The sequence below is a fragment of the Trichinella spiralis genome (genome assembly GCF_000181795.1).
Source record: "Trichinella spiralis strain ISS 195 chromosome Unknown Scfld2, whole genome shotgun sequence".
Lineage (NCBI taxonomy): Eukaryota > Metazoa > Nematoda > Enoplea > Trichinellida > Trichinellidae > Trichinella > Trichinella spiralis.
In genome coordinates, this window is record NW_003526941.1 from 381,488 (window position 1) to 395,007 (window position 13,520).

The 13,520-nt window shown below is 34.3% G+C and overlaps 5 protein-coding genes across 5 annotated transcripts; all 5 read left to right on the forward strand.

Moving 5' to 3' along the window:
- Nucleotides 1-1,125: 1,125 nt before the first annotated feature.
- Nucleotides 1,126-5,639, forward strand: Tsp_02544 (putative phosphatidylinositol-specific phospholipase C, X domain protein). Its single transcript, XM_003378821.1, is given in 23 exon segments — nucleotides 1,126-1,212; nucleotides 1,277-1,423; nucleotides 1,573-1,623; nucleotides 1,718-1,784; nucleotides 1,821-1,902; nucleotides 2,156-2,210; nucleotides 2,274-2,382; nucleotides 2,478-2,688; nucleotides 2,753-2,852; nucleotides 2,909-2,988; nucleotides 3,088-3,172; nucleotides 3,285-3,483; nucleotides 3,605-3,702; nucleotides 3,772-3,913; nucleotides 4,020-4,104; nucleotides 4,181-4,357; nucleotides 4,430-4,532; nucleotides 4,595-4,763; nucleotides 4,821-5,030; nucleotides 5,114-5,218; nucleotides 5,291-5,463; nucleotides 5,477-5,536; nucleotides 5,571-5,639. 23 exon segments carry the CDS (start codon nucleotides 1,126-1,128, stop codon nucleotides 5,637-5,639), a joined length of 2,664 nt encoding a protein of 887 aa, XP_003378869.1.
- A 111-nt stretch (nucleotides 5,640-5,750) lies between these two features.
- Tsp_02545 (putative 1-phosphatidylinositol-4,5-bisphosphate phosphodiesterase beta-4) lies at nucleotides 5,751-6,974 on the forward strand. Its single transcript, XM_003378822.1, has 3 exons — nucleotides 5,751-6,262; nucleotides 6,411-6,657; nucleotides 6,906-6,974. Exons 1-3 carry the CDS (start codon nucleotides 5,751-5,753, stop codon nucleotides 6,972-6,974), a joined length of 828 nt encoding a protein of 275 aa, XP_003378870.1.
- Nucleotides 6,975-7,891: 917 nt separating this feature from the next.
- Nucleotides 7,892-8,535, forward strand: Tsp_02546 (hypothetical protein). The gene is made up of 4 exons (XM_003378823.1): nucleotides 7,892-7,936; nucleotides 8,027-8,219; nucleotides 8,306-8,405; nucleotides 8,463-8,535. Exons 1-4 carry the CDS (start codon nucleotides 7,892-7,894, stop codon nucleotides 8,533-8,535), a joined length of 411 nt encoding a protein of 136 aa, XP_003378871.1.
- A 24-nt stretch (nucleotides 8,536-8,559) lies between these two features.
- Tsp_02547 (hypothetical protein) lies at nucleotides 8,560-9,066 on the forward strand. The gene is made up of 3 exons (XM_003378824.1): nucleotides 8,560-8,786; nucleotides 8,816-8,900; nucleotides 9,025-9,066. The coding sequence occupies exons 1-3, from the start codon at nucleotides 8,560-8,562 to the stop codon at nucleotides 9,064-9,066; spliced, it is 354 nt and encodes a 117-aa protein (XP_003378872.1).
- Nucleotides 9,067-11,399: 2,333 nt separating this feature from the next.
- On the forward strand, nucleotides 11,400-11,682 carry Tsp_02548 (30S ribosomal protein S16). Its single transcript, XM_003378825.1, has 2 exons — nucleotides 11,400-11,525; nucleotides 11,632-11,682. The coding sequence occupies exons 1-2, from the start codon at nucleotides 11,400-11,402 to the stop codon at nucleotides 11,680-11,682; spliced, it is 177 nt and encodes a 58-aa protein (XP_003378873.1).
- Nucleotides 11,683-13,520: the final 1,838 nt, after the last annotated feature.

The window sequence follows — 13,520 nt, forward strand, 5'->3', positions numbered from 1 at the left end:
AAATGCTTTTATGATGCTTCATTTCGGTTTTGTTTCTGGCCATTTGCTTCTGTCTTCAGATCTTCAATTGAACATTCATGCGTTTGAATTTATTCAAAATGCCACAAACAAAGCATAATTGGAAAAAGCAAATAGCCCACACTTTCTGAATTAACCAATTTATTCTTAAGACTATTGTTCAATTTTATCTAACAATAATTTTCTGTTTGCACAATTCCAACTTCAACACATAATATGTATGTACGTATGTGTATGCATGTGTACGTACATTTTCTTTTTCTTATCACTGAAAACATTCAAAGACCGTTTAGCTTTCTGTGCATTGTCCATAATTGGATAATTAGGTAAATTATTATTATTATTGATCTTGGCTCTATGTGGAAATGGAAAATGCACATTATGCGAGAATTAAAAAGTTAATTTTGATGATGACATATTGATCAATGGTTCAGATGTGATCATTTTATAAAAGCTTGTGATGACTTTTTCAAGCTCGAAACTGAAACTGTTAAAATTATCAATTGATTCGTTCGTTCATTTCTGCGAATTCATTTTATAAAACTGTTTTATTTTGACTAGTCTATCTGATTTTGGTGATCAGACGAGCACTTTTGTTCAGATGATGTTTGTTAGCATGAAAGAAGAGCGCGAAAAATTTTCTGCTTGATCGACAACTGGAATTAGCAAAAACGACACTTTTCATCATGTCATTATTGTTATTTATTGGCAACTTCAATTTGGAAATAATCTTCTTAACGTGACAACTGTTTTATTCTTTGATCATCTCCATCATTTGATGTATGTTTTTGCTGGAAACATGCTATTCTTTTTTATCTCTCCCCCCCCCTCCCTCTATCTCTCCCTCTCTTAATTTTTTGCTAGATTTGAGCAATGCTAATTTTTCATTTTCATAGTATTATTGTTTGTTTTATTAATTTTCATAGTTTGGGCTTGGTTGTGCATGTTAACAAGTTGCAAATATGCAATTTTTCATAAATTTAGGAAACGAACACATTCGAATTAAGATGTTTTGTTCAAGTAGACGAATATGGATTTTTTCTTTACTGGACGGCGGAGGGAAAGGTACACAATTTTTATTAATATTTATTGGTTTTTGTTTTTGCAATGAATTATTATTCGTTTGTTGTACAGGAAGCACAAATTTTGGATTTGACACAAGTGAGCGATGTTCGATCTGGTTGTTGGCTGAAGGTATGGTTTTTTCTGTTTCAAAACAGCATGTTTGAAGGTAAAATTGCTATTTACATTTTATCAGGATACCAAAGCTCCACCTGATTTTGAATTGCGTTTCACGGGCAGTCGGGAATCGCTTGAAAGTCGGGCAGTAACTGTGGTCAGTGGGGTCGATTTTGTGAATTTAAATTTCACCTGTTTTATTGCTGAAGAAGCTACCATAGCTCAGGTATGAATTTACTATATTAAATTTATTTAATATCTTTCGATATTATTTATTCTTTTTATATAATTTGTATGACATTTTGCAATTATTTTTAATTTTTATTTCGTTGCTTTTATTGCTCTATGCTAATTTGAACTTGTTGTATATTGTAGGAATGGAAAATTGCCATGATGAAGGTATTGAAAAATTTTCGCGTTGCTCACGTATGCCCGATGACTTGTTTGCTCAAACAGTAAAACTCATTTTCACGCGCTGACTGAGTGACTGTTTTATTGTTCATGCTGACTGAATTTTTAGCTGGAAAATGCTTTCGTTGAGCTTGAACGCCAACCGAAAAATTCCCGTAAAGAAGTATGCATCTGTAGTTATTTCTTTTTCGTTTGTGAATGTATTTTTTTAGCATTGTTCGTACTTTTATTTCTGGAAGAACAGAAAAATTTATCATCCAGTGCCTTGTTGATTCAAGACTTTGCGAAGGCAAGGTATAGAATAATGAGCAGTAAATTAAAAATTGGTTGCAATTATAATTTGCCATTTTTGGCATTATTGGCGTTTTGTTCTGTTTAGAATCTCGAAATTGATCCGGAAAAGTTCACTTTTGACACGTTTTATCACCTTTGCGTGCGTATATGTCCAAGACCTGAAATTCACGAACTTTTTTCACAAATGTTTGATTCTTTTCTTTTTGGAACTTTTTTCTTTTTGGAAATTCTAATTTTATTCATTTCATTTCAGTGCTGGAAGCGAAGAATTTATCACTGTCGCTCAGTTGATAAGCTTTTTGAATGAAGTATTTCGATGTTCATTTTTAAATCAAGAATCTAGATTAATAATCATTGAATTGATGTTTCAGAAGCAGAGGGATCCAAGATTGAACGAGATACTCTACCCGGAATGTGATAAATCGAAAGCGATGATTGTTTTACGAAAATACGAACAAGTCGAAGAACATGTTAACCAGGGTAATTTTCTTCATTGAACTGTGTGTGATATTTATTTTATATATGCTTGTTTAAAATATGACAAGCTTAATTGATTATGTTTGTGTTATTTGAAGAAAAATTGTATTATGATGGCTTTTTGCGCTTTATGATGTCTGAAGATAATGCACCAATGCTGTACGACAGAATAGAGCTGAACCAAGACATGGACCAACCGTTGAGCGATTATCTTATCAACAGCTCTCACAACACTTACTTGACCGGGCGTCAGTTCGGTGGCAGATCTTCTGTTGAAATGTACCGACAAGTTCTTCTAAGTGGGTGTCGGTATGCATTATTTGTTTATTTGTATTGTTTTCCGATTATTATTTTTTTTCAAATTATTTTTCAGTTGCATAGAGTTGGATTGTTGGGATGGAACTAGCGGCGTTGGAAAAGACGAACCAATCATCACGCATGGCAAAGCCATGTGTACAGATATTCTTTTTAAGGTAATTTCTACGTCGAATGGATGAAATTTTATTTTTTGTCGCCTGGTGATTTTTAGGATGTTATAGCTGCCATAAAAGAAACTGCTTTTGTTACGTCTGTGTATCCGGTTATTTTATCGTTTGAAAATCACTGCAGGTTTGTACGATTGTAAAAATCAGTTACAACGATCAGTCTCCAATTGCTTGCTGCACATGCGCTGTGCTTACTGTGTTTTGCTTTAATTTTTCATTTTAGCAAAAAGAATCAACTTAAAATGGCTGCTTATTGCATGAAAATTTTTGGAGATATGCTCTTGTCATCACCGCTGAGCTCACATCCGGTGAGTTCATGTTTATTATAATTGCCTGTAGTTATCGATCACTTCGTGTAGATTTGCCCATTTTTCTAACACTTACGCATTTATGTATTGGTGTGTTTTGTTTATTGTTCAGCTTGAACCTGGTGTTCCGTTACCTTCTCCAAATCAGCTGAAAGGAAAAATTTTGATCAAAAGCAAACGCTTAAATCCAGATGTTGAAAAGCAAGAATTGGAACAGTTTCTCAAGAAAGGTCAGCTTGATGAAGATGTTGAAGAGGTTTCAGAGAATCCGGAAGTTGATGAAACGCCTGGAACTGATTCAACCACTGACGGTAAATGTTACATATATATCAATATGTTTAAAGAACTGTAATTTTTTTCATGTATTAAATTTTTTGTTTTTGAATGGATTTGTTTCATTTTTGAAAAGCAATCTGTGTTGTTTGCTTGCAGTACTGAACGAAAATGAAGCACATCCAGAATTGAAAGGTACCGAATCGGTCACATTTCGCAGTAAATTGCGTTCTTTGGCAGGTGCAAAAATAAAAGAAGTAAGCGGAAAACAGTGCAATTTATGATGCACCATTTTTATGGCAAATTTAAATTTGCATGCTCTTTAGATGGCGTTGAGCAAAGAAGAAGAAGAGCGTCTGCTTGCCCAGTACCATTACATTTCGGCAACGACGAACATCCACCCGTTGCTCTCTAGCCTAGTCAACTACACGCAGCCGGTAAAATTTGCCGGATTCGATGTTGCTGAACGTAATTTATATTGCTTTTTTGACGTTTTCTTCACTAATAATAGCTTATTGATGAAAATTTGAAAAATAATCCAATCAAAATTTCACGTGGATGTGTATTGTTTCAGAAAATAACTGTCATTTCCACATGTCGTCGTTTTCGGAAAGCACTGGATTGGGCTATTTGAAAACAAGCGCCATTGAATTAGTCAAGTGAATTTTTTTATTCTTTTTCTAATATACAACAGTATAGAATAATTAGTGTTGAACTTTATAAATATTCTTTTAGTTATAACAAGCGACAGATCAGTCGTATATATCCTAAAGGTGGCCGCGTTGATTCTAGCAATTATTTGCCACAAATATTTTGGAACGCCGGCTGTCAAATGGTTTCACTTAATTTTCAAACTCCGGACTTGGCGATGCAGCTGAATCAAGGAAAATTTGAATACAACGGAACTTGCGGGTAAGTTGGATTGCTTGCTGCGCAGTTGAGCTTATTCTTTTTCAATTGTATTTGTTTGTTTCATTGTGTCAGATATTTATTGAAGCCAGATTTTTTGCGTCGTGCAGATCGAATGTTCGATCCGTTTTCTGAATCTCCTGTCGACGGTGTTGTAGCTGCCTATTGTTCTGTTCGGGTTTGTTTCCGTTTATTGACGCGATCGATGATGAAGCATTAACGATTACGCGTCTACTGCAGGTTATCTCAGGCCAGTTTCTTTCCGAAAAGAAAATTGGCACTTACGTTGAAGTGGAAATGTATGGTCTTCCAACGGATACGATTCGCAAAGAATTCAAAACGAAAATGGTGCCTTCTAACGGTTTGAATCCCGTCTACAATGAGGAGCCATTTGTTTTTCGTAAAGTGCGTTTCTTTTTTCCTCTATAACTTGACCATATTTTCTGATGATTTTTGTATTATTAAGTTTTACTGATTGTTTTTTCTTCGTTAATCGGAATCCATTTATTACTGCTGCATGATAACTTTTTTCTGCTGATTGCAATACATGATCAGCATACGTATGCAATGTTGCAGATTGTGCTTCCTGAACTGGCCGTTCTCAGGTTCGCCGTTTACGATGAAAACAGTAAGCTACTTGGCCAGCGAATTTTACCGCTCGACGGTTTACAACCAGGTAGGTATTGGGCATATTTTGCGCTTTGACATATGGGAATGTACATCAATCGGTCGTGTAAATTTTCTTCTTTTCTGTTTCAGGTTACAGGCATATTTCATTGCGATCGGAAATCAATTTTCCACTTACTTTGCCAACTTTATTTTGCCATATAGTTTTGAAAACCTACATTCCGGAAGGTCTTGGCGGTAAGGGATTTTTTCTGTTAGCAGTTTTTTCAAATACCATTTCAGAATATACTTTTTTTTTCTTCTATATAGACATTGTCGAGGCTTTGTCTGATCCAAAGGGTTATTTGTCTATGATTGAGAAGCGTCAGCAGCAGATGGAACACATGGGAATTCGACGAGAAGATATCGATGAAGTGCCATCAGATCGAAAGCCGATAACTGTGAAGAATTCTGGGGGCGATTCGGTTGATTCCATTTCAGAAGTAAAATCTACAGCATGCCCTGCAACCCCTATCTCTTCCAGCTCTACTCAGACTAGCGGGAAAGCAATCAAAGGTATCATATTGTATTTTAATTTGCAATTCTTCAGTGTAGCCTAACAGAAAATAATTCATTCAATAAGTTAATGTTGAATGAAATTACTGCTGTAAGGCATTAATAACATCACGTAGTTGATTTTTCTCTCTTTCCATATATGTGTGTGTGTGTGTTTGTTTGTTTTATTGTGGAATATAATAATTTTCAGTTATTTTTTTTTCTTTTTGAAGAAATGGGACTGCTGCAATTAAAGCTGGACGAACATGTTACATATGAAGAGTTGAAATTGGAAAAAGCATATGTGAAATTGACGAAAAAACATTTGAAAGAATATGAATATATAAAACGCAGACATGCGAAAGAGAGGTTAGGAATGCAACGCCAGCAGACGTTGGCTTTTGAGAAAATTACCGCTAAAAAGCAGCCGTTAGCTTTTGTTCGAAATCAAAGCAAAAGTTTGTCTCAGAACAGAAGCGAACATCGGTCAGTTTACCAGTCGAAAAGTTTAGACGTGACTGGGCCGAATAATCGATTGCATGATGGAGTTGGCCCATCACGGATGATGCACATTCGACATGCTATAGCTGAACAGACACGCGATTGGTCAGAACTGACCAAGCGGCAGTTGGAAGCTGAGCACAGAATGCGAAAAACTCAAATTGAAGAAGAATGGACGTTGTTAAAGAAATTGCTCGTCCAAGTGCATCAACAACAAAGAACGGCCGCTAAGCAACAATTAGAAGCGTACATTTAATTTTTTTTCTTTTTATTCAAATTTTCTTTCAATCACCATTTCTGCCATTTCTTTTTATCAGCACGATCAGTCAATTATTATTATTATTATTATATTATAATATTGTCGACTGTAATGGTGTTATTATTGTTCTTGTAGTGAATCGAAACTGTTGAGACAGAAGCAGACGAAAAAGTCTATGGATGATTCGAAAGCAATTCAGCTTGGCAAAACGGTGAAAACAAAAGCTGAACGCGACCGTCGAGTTAAAGAAGTGCAAGAGAAGAATTGTAAAATTTTTTTAGAAGAACGCCGGCGTCTTGCAGTGAAACATCAACGACAAGAAGAGTTGCTTGCTAAATTTCAGGCTGAACAAATGGAACGACTGGACAAAGAAGCTAGACATGTAAGTATCTGTATTTGCAATGCACATGCACAACAAGCAATTCCCCTTTTTCTTTCCCCCTGAGTTCAATGATACTTTTATTTTTATCGAAAACTTCGGATTTCTTTGGCAGTTGGCACGATTTAAGATTTTTTTTTTCTAAATTAATAATTGGCGTATTTTATGTTCAACGTTCTTGTGATTATTTCATTCAAGCAACTGGAGAAAAGGAAAAGCTTTCTGAATGTGAATCATTTCATATGTTTTAGGCAAGCGATTTGGAAGATCAGATGTACATGGAAGCGTTGCTTGCTTCAAAGCCTGAGACATTGGTTTAAATGATATACCATCAACACTTACTTCATTTTGCTAAACTCAGATTCCACAATTGGTTTTGGTACTTTTCTTTCTTTTTGATGATTTGTTTTGTTTGATTCTGCGGGACAGAATATAAACTTTAATATTGGTTCCAGACTTGCCTATACGATTCTTGCGGGAGGTCAGGGCACGAACCTACTCCGTTTCTGTTGTTCACATCGTGCTCTTGTTTTACAAATTTTCTTCTCATAATAGTAATAAGTATTATTATTATTATTATTATTACTATTATTGCCATTACTACTACTACTACTACTACTATTATTATTATTATTATTATTATTATTATAAATTTTATTTGAATTTTATCAAATGAATGCTATATTATTGCGCTTCAATTATTTGTTGCCCAGTATAAACTGATTAATTGCATATGAACGTTGAAGACTTTGTTGCTATTTCACTACAGAAAAAACTTTCGCTTACATTTCAACTTAATACTGGGACGTCGAAGTTCAGAATGTAAACTACATATGAGGTACATGTATTATTTATTTATTTCTTCTTTTACAGTTTGTTTTTCTCAATGATTTGTTTATTTGTAAAAAAAAACTGATGAATTTGTTTAGTCTTAATGTTAAAATCAGTTTCATTTTCTATATGTGTGAAGAATATAATTATTGTAATAAGCATAAGTATTCATCGAAACCATTCACTGAAGAAGATGTTCGTTTGAATTCAGTTGTTGAATAGAAGGCATTATTCATTTTATTGAAGAAAACTGAACTGAAAATTGTAAAGAAGATAAGTACATTTATACATATGTGTTGAACGCACACACGCACACACAAACATGCATATATATAATTGCGCATACAAATAATTAGATGGTCGTTTTATTTGTGTTTAAATTGAACAAGGACACTTCTGTGATCTGATGGCCAGTCGTTTAAGTAATGGTGTGGTTCAGGAGTTATGCTGTGTGAACCAACGTACGTTTTAGCACTAAGAGGGTGAAGGGTGTTACTTTTATAAAGGATGAAATCAATTCTATCTTGCGGCTCTTTGATAGTATTACCCCAGCCATCTTGTGACTTTTTGGCTGACGACCAAGTGTTTCCTGGATTTTTCTTGGCATCCGGATAGATTACGCGGAAAGCATCGTGGAATCCAGCTTTGTGAAATAGTTGAGTCGCCGGCCAGGCATACACCCAATCACAGTGCTGGTTTCGGGTTGAATCGATCCAGTCGAGATGTGAAGGACAGTTGAAATCACCGGCTACAATCATTGTCACATTTTCACATTCAATCATTTGTTGTTGAAATTTATCCGAATTGATGATAAAATAAGCTTGCTGTGCCCGACCCAGACTGGCACGTCCTTGCCCATATTCTCCTGCATCCAACTGGCTTTTGTTGGTTACAAGTTTATTGCAAGCTGCGTACGGACCGTAGTCATGCCAGTCTAAATGAAGGTTCCAAAAATTTATTATGAACTGTTTGTTCAGTTTTTGGACTTTGATTCTGGCCCAAATGTGTCCAGTCTTTTCTGGCATGCCATCACCAATCCAATCTGAATAGGTTAAAAATTCGTGGCGTGTCAAGATGCCGACATCTGGATATGATGAATTTGCAGCTATGGCTGTCCAATCAGGACCTAAATGGCGAATCAGTGATTCAACAACTGAATTGCCCATAACCTCTTGTAGTGCTACGATATCGGGATTGGTGTACAGTATGTGTTTGGCAATTTTCATCAATCCATTTTCAACATTCATTCCACTGTTCCAAATATTAAACGTGAGCACTGTTATATCTCCGTCCTCGGCAAAGTTGATTTTTGAGCACTTTGGCTTTACAGCTTCGCCTGCGATAGACCCTATGCTGGTTGGACATTTACACGACAGCTGTTGAACAATCAGAATCGACAAGATCACAGTGCACAGGTTCTTCATTTTAATTAATTATCTGAAATATGATTTTGAAAATAATTTCACTGGTAAAAATTTATCATCTAACGACAGTTTTAACAACAGGAATTGATTTAACAAAACTTTTGTATATTATTAGCATTCTGTTCTCAAGTTGACTGTTAGTTACGGCTGTTGTTAATGAACAAACGTTGGGACTTATCCACTGTGAATGGAAGAAGTTTCCGGAATGAAAAGACTAAATAATATTAGTGAATTGCTTTAAAACAAGAATTTAAAGTACGCGTATTTGTAAGCATTTAAAACAATCAGCTGCAGGTACCTTCAAGGAAACAGTTTTTGTGTTGCTTTTAACGTAAAATCGGAGTAGAAATAAAAGTCAGAAATGATGGTGCTATCCGTGCAATAAAAGCAAATGGTCAAACTGACTGAATGCACTCTTTCAGGGGAGGGGGTTTTCAGAGTATTAATTGAGTACGACTGCTCGGGCGGAGGTTATCTTTTGTTTTATTGGGTCGCCAAGCACAGCTGATCTTATATACATATTTACTGGAATATATATTTGCAGAACTGTGCAAGGTTATTTACCTTCCTAGTTTATTTACTATCCAAACAGAAAAATAATTATTAGACAAACTTTTCTTTGCACTGAAGGACAATTATCAAACGTGTACTAACTTTTACGAGCGTTGGTGATTAAGAAAAACATCTAAACAAATTTAGTTACTGAGAATTATATATATATATATATATATATATATATATATATATATATATATATGTTCATACGCATGTACTTAATCATAGAAACTGATCCCAGAAGACATGCACCTGTAGATAATTTTTTATGAAGCTGTTCAAGGAGCTAATTAACCAGAATAATCACATTTAAAGAATAAAATTTGTTTACCGATGAACAAGACAGTGAAAGTGGCGGGCAGAAACGATTAAAAATTGTCTTCTGAGAGTGTTTGAAATGCTGAAGTTGGAGAAATGGAATGAAAGCCAGCAAAGTTTATACATGATATCAATTACAGATGACAAAACGACGATGAAAGTTTTCCAACTGCTTTCATAAATTTTCGATGAACATATATCTTTTAAAGAATTCAACATCGACCAGTGTAATATTATATTATATTATATTATATTATACTATACTATACTATATTATACTATATTATATCATATTTCACTTAATGCCAAAACTTTTTTTTTGCAGTTAATCACAGAGTTATGTAAGCAATCAACTTTCAGTAGTTTCAGTTCTTGCCAACATATAACTAGTAACAGATCACCACTAAAACTAATCAGACATCAGCATCTGTGATACACAAATCAGGGAAGTAAATAAAAAAAGAACAGAATGTTTCTAACGTGAAATGCATCAGTTGTTCTGTTCAGTCATTGTTGCTTATGGAAAATTTTCTTCCGTCAGCAAAAATGAGCTCCACATAAAAAAAACTTAAAAATAAAACAGTGGATTTCTTAATAGGTTTTTTAAAATCATTTATATATAAAATTTTAAAAATAATATCACTTCGAATGTACTGAAATGTGTTTTTTTAATTAACGCATATACAGCTTACTTTTTTTCCATCAAGGTACTTAATTGCGCACATTGCATTCTAAAATGCAGAATTTGCTAAAATGTCGATTAATTATCATTTTGAATAGAAATTTTCATGTAGAGTTGTCGAGATGAGCTGAGAAAGAAAAAACGTTGAGTTCTTGTGAAGTTGTGCTAAATCGAATAACGCCACGTGAGCTTTGTTTGTCTAATATGTTAATTAATTTTTTCTGAAGCGCTTCTGCTATCAGTAATAATGTGCTTGTTTGCTTTGCTAAAGTGACTCACAGTAGCGGCAGATAACGTTCTCTCGGTTTATGGTCGCGTTAATTCATTACTGAAGTTTGCATCATTTTTTATTCAAACTTTCTGCATTGATTTTGAAAACTTGCGTTCAAGTGAAAGTAATTTGCTTAACGTACTTGAAAATTTACTTTCCTCTTATTATTTGTAACTTTTAGTGTATGTTAAGGTGAACATTTGATTTCATGTTTTGCATTTTTATTGATATGAAGAAAAATGAAAACCCGGATTGCATGAAGCGAAACTAATAAACGAAGGAATGTGTGATTCCCTGTGAGTCTTTATTCTGGATGTCTGGGCAAAGGTCAATTGAAAAAGGTGAAGTTATCCCTTGCTTTAATTAAGTTCGGTACAAACCGACATAGTTGAGATTTGATTTAAAGCAGTGCTGGAGCTTTCACACAGCAAACTCTTTTTGTTCTATGCAATTGTCTTCATGGGTCAAAATGCTTTGAGATTTTTATTTGTTTTCGTGAGACACTTAGTTTCACATTAAAGCGTGCATTTTTATATTGTTTTCAAAATAAATTTATTTTTTGTTCTCTAATTTTACATTGCATTTTATTTTCAAATTTTTTCATTCATTTTCTTTTTGTTCGCTTATTTATTTTGATGTTAATTTGAAAACAAAGCTACTCATGATGCTTTGTGTACGAATGCAAAACACACGTAACAAACCGCCATATGCAATATATGGAGAGGATATGAAAAATGGAAGGAACACCACCAATGAGCAGGATGCATCTGGGTATTGGTTGTCAGTTCAGGTGCGTGAGCACTGGAATGCATTTCATTTTCAATTATTTTGCTTTCGTGAATTTTCTCATGATATTAATATTAATATTTCTTCCTTTTTTTTCTTCACCTTTTCAGATGCGTTTTACCATCACAGCAAAACGTCTTTCGCTTATCACAATTATCTAGAACAGTAGCATTCTACTTCAACAACAATATCAATCTGGGAGTAGGCGTTTAATCACTGGAAAAGATAAAATCAAATCTATCTGCATTATTTCTTAACTATTTAAATTTATTTATTTGTGTGCAATTGTCATCAATTAAAGTAACATTTTTATTTATTATTCCTTCTTCTTGTTAACTAATATCAATTTGCTGGCTTGCTTCTGAAATCACAACCTGTTTGATAAAAATATTATAAGTTTTAATTGCGAAATGAGTAATCGATGGTATATTGGAGATTTTTACTGATAAGGGATGACAATGTGATATATTTCCACAAGCAACACATCTAACAGTCAGAATGGGAAGTCTCTAAAACATTTCATGAAAAATTGAAAATTTATGGAATGTTAAAATCTGGTGAAGATGGCTCATGGCCGTGATGTCACGGAACACCTGTTGCCCGGTCATCAATCTTTGATGGAATCGTGAAGGCGTGGTGCCGGGATGGAGGAGTTCTACGCGAACGTCGTCTAGGTGCGCGTATTTCCATTCAATTGGAAAGGAGGTTGCAACATTTTTGCACGCTGTTCGCAGAGTACCTAGATATAAAGTTGTGTGCACCACCGCTTTACGTTCATTGTAGCAGCTTGTGGAAAGCAAATGTTGGCGGGAGTCAAAGCTGCATGTTGTACAATAGGTAATCGTGCTTCTTTTTTAGTTCTGTGTATTTCAACCTGTTTTGTGCAAATAAAGTTTGCAGCATGCGAACTGATGGCTGCTGTTGTTGGTGGGTCTGATGATTTGGATCTCATTCATTTAATTATGTGAGATTCACTTGGCGAGTGCCATAAATGCAGTCTGCTCAAGTGAAATTCACAAGATGACAAAAGACAATCTTTGTTCGAAACAATTTGCATTAAAATGAGAAGCCATGATAAAAATTTTATCATCAGTTTTTGTAAAATAAACAAACGAGTACTTTTTACGCTAAAAGTCACAATGACTGTTGGATGGATAGAAAATTCACTACTTTTTTAGCGTTTTCCTAACTATAAATTTCTCACAAAATTTCAATGAGCCATAATGACATGAGCTTCACTGTCTATTGAGCTTTAATATGAAAGCTGTGAATTGTCAAATCAAGTAATCTTTACAACAACATACTTGAATTTCGTTGGATTTAAAAATATACACATTAAAAAAACTATTTTATTTGTATAAATGCAGGTCAGCAAAAAACTGTCTTTTAATAAATTTCTGATGAATGTGAACGACATGACAAGTAGTTGCTGTACCCGAAAAGATACAATCAGCGGGAAAAAATGATTTTCACATTAAATACAAGAATAGCAAATCAGAGGTGCAACTCTGGCGAACAGTATTTTTCATACTGATAAGGGCTTTAATCACATTCATCAATTACGGATTATATATTTAGCAATACAGATCCCAGGAAAGCACCTTAAGCCACGAAATAACAAGAACGACTGCTTTGAAAGTTCTTCAAATAGATCAGTTCCTTATGACAATATTAAGCGTTGTGTGTTTACTCATTTTCAAACATTATCTTGCCAAATTTACAGAATAACTGTGCATTCTACGTTTAACAATCATTCACATTAAGGTGAGCACATTGCATATAAGAAAAAGAGGTAATTCAAATTTTATTGAACCGCATAAGATAATCATAAACAGGAAATGAGAGACAAAAAGAAAAAACGAATTAAAAAGCAAAATCAGATGCTTCGTTATCAGTAACGGAAACAAATTCTCCGTTATAGTGAGATATTTGTTGAAATTTGCAAGTCTTGTGCAATATTTCTTTTGTTTGGGCACTCGATTTTCCTTCATTTTCGGTC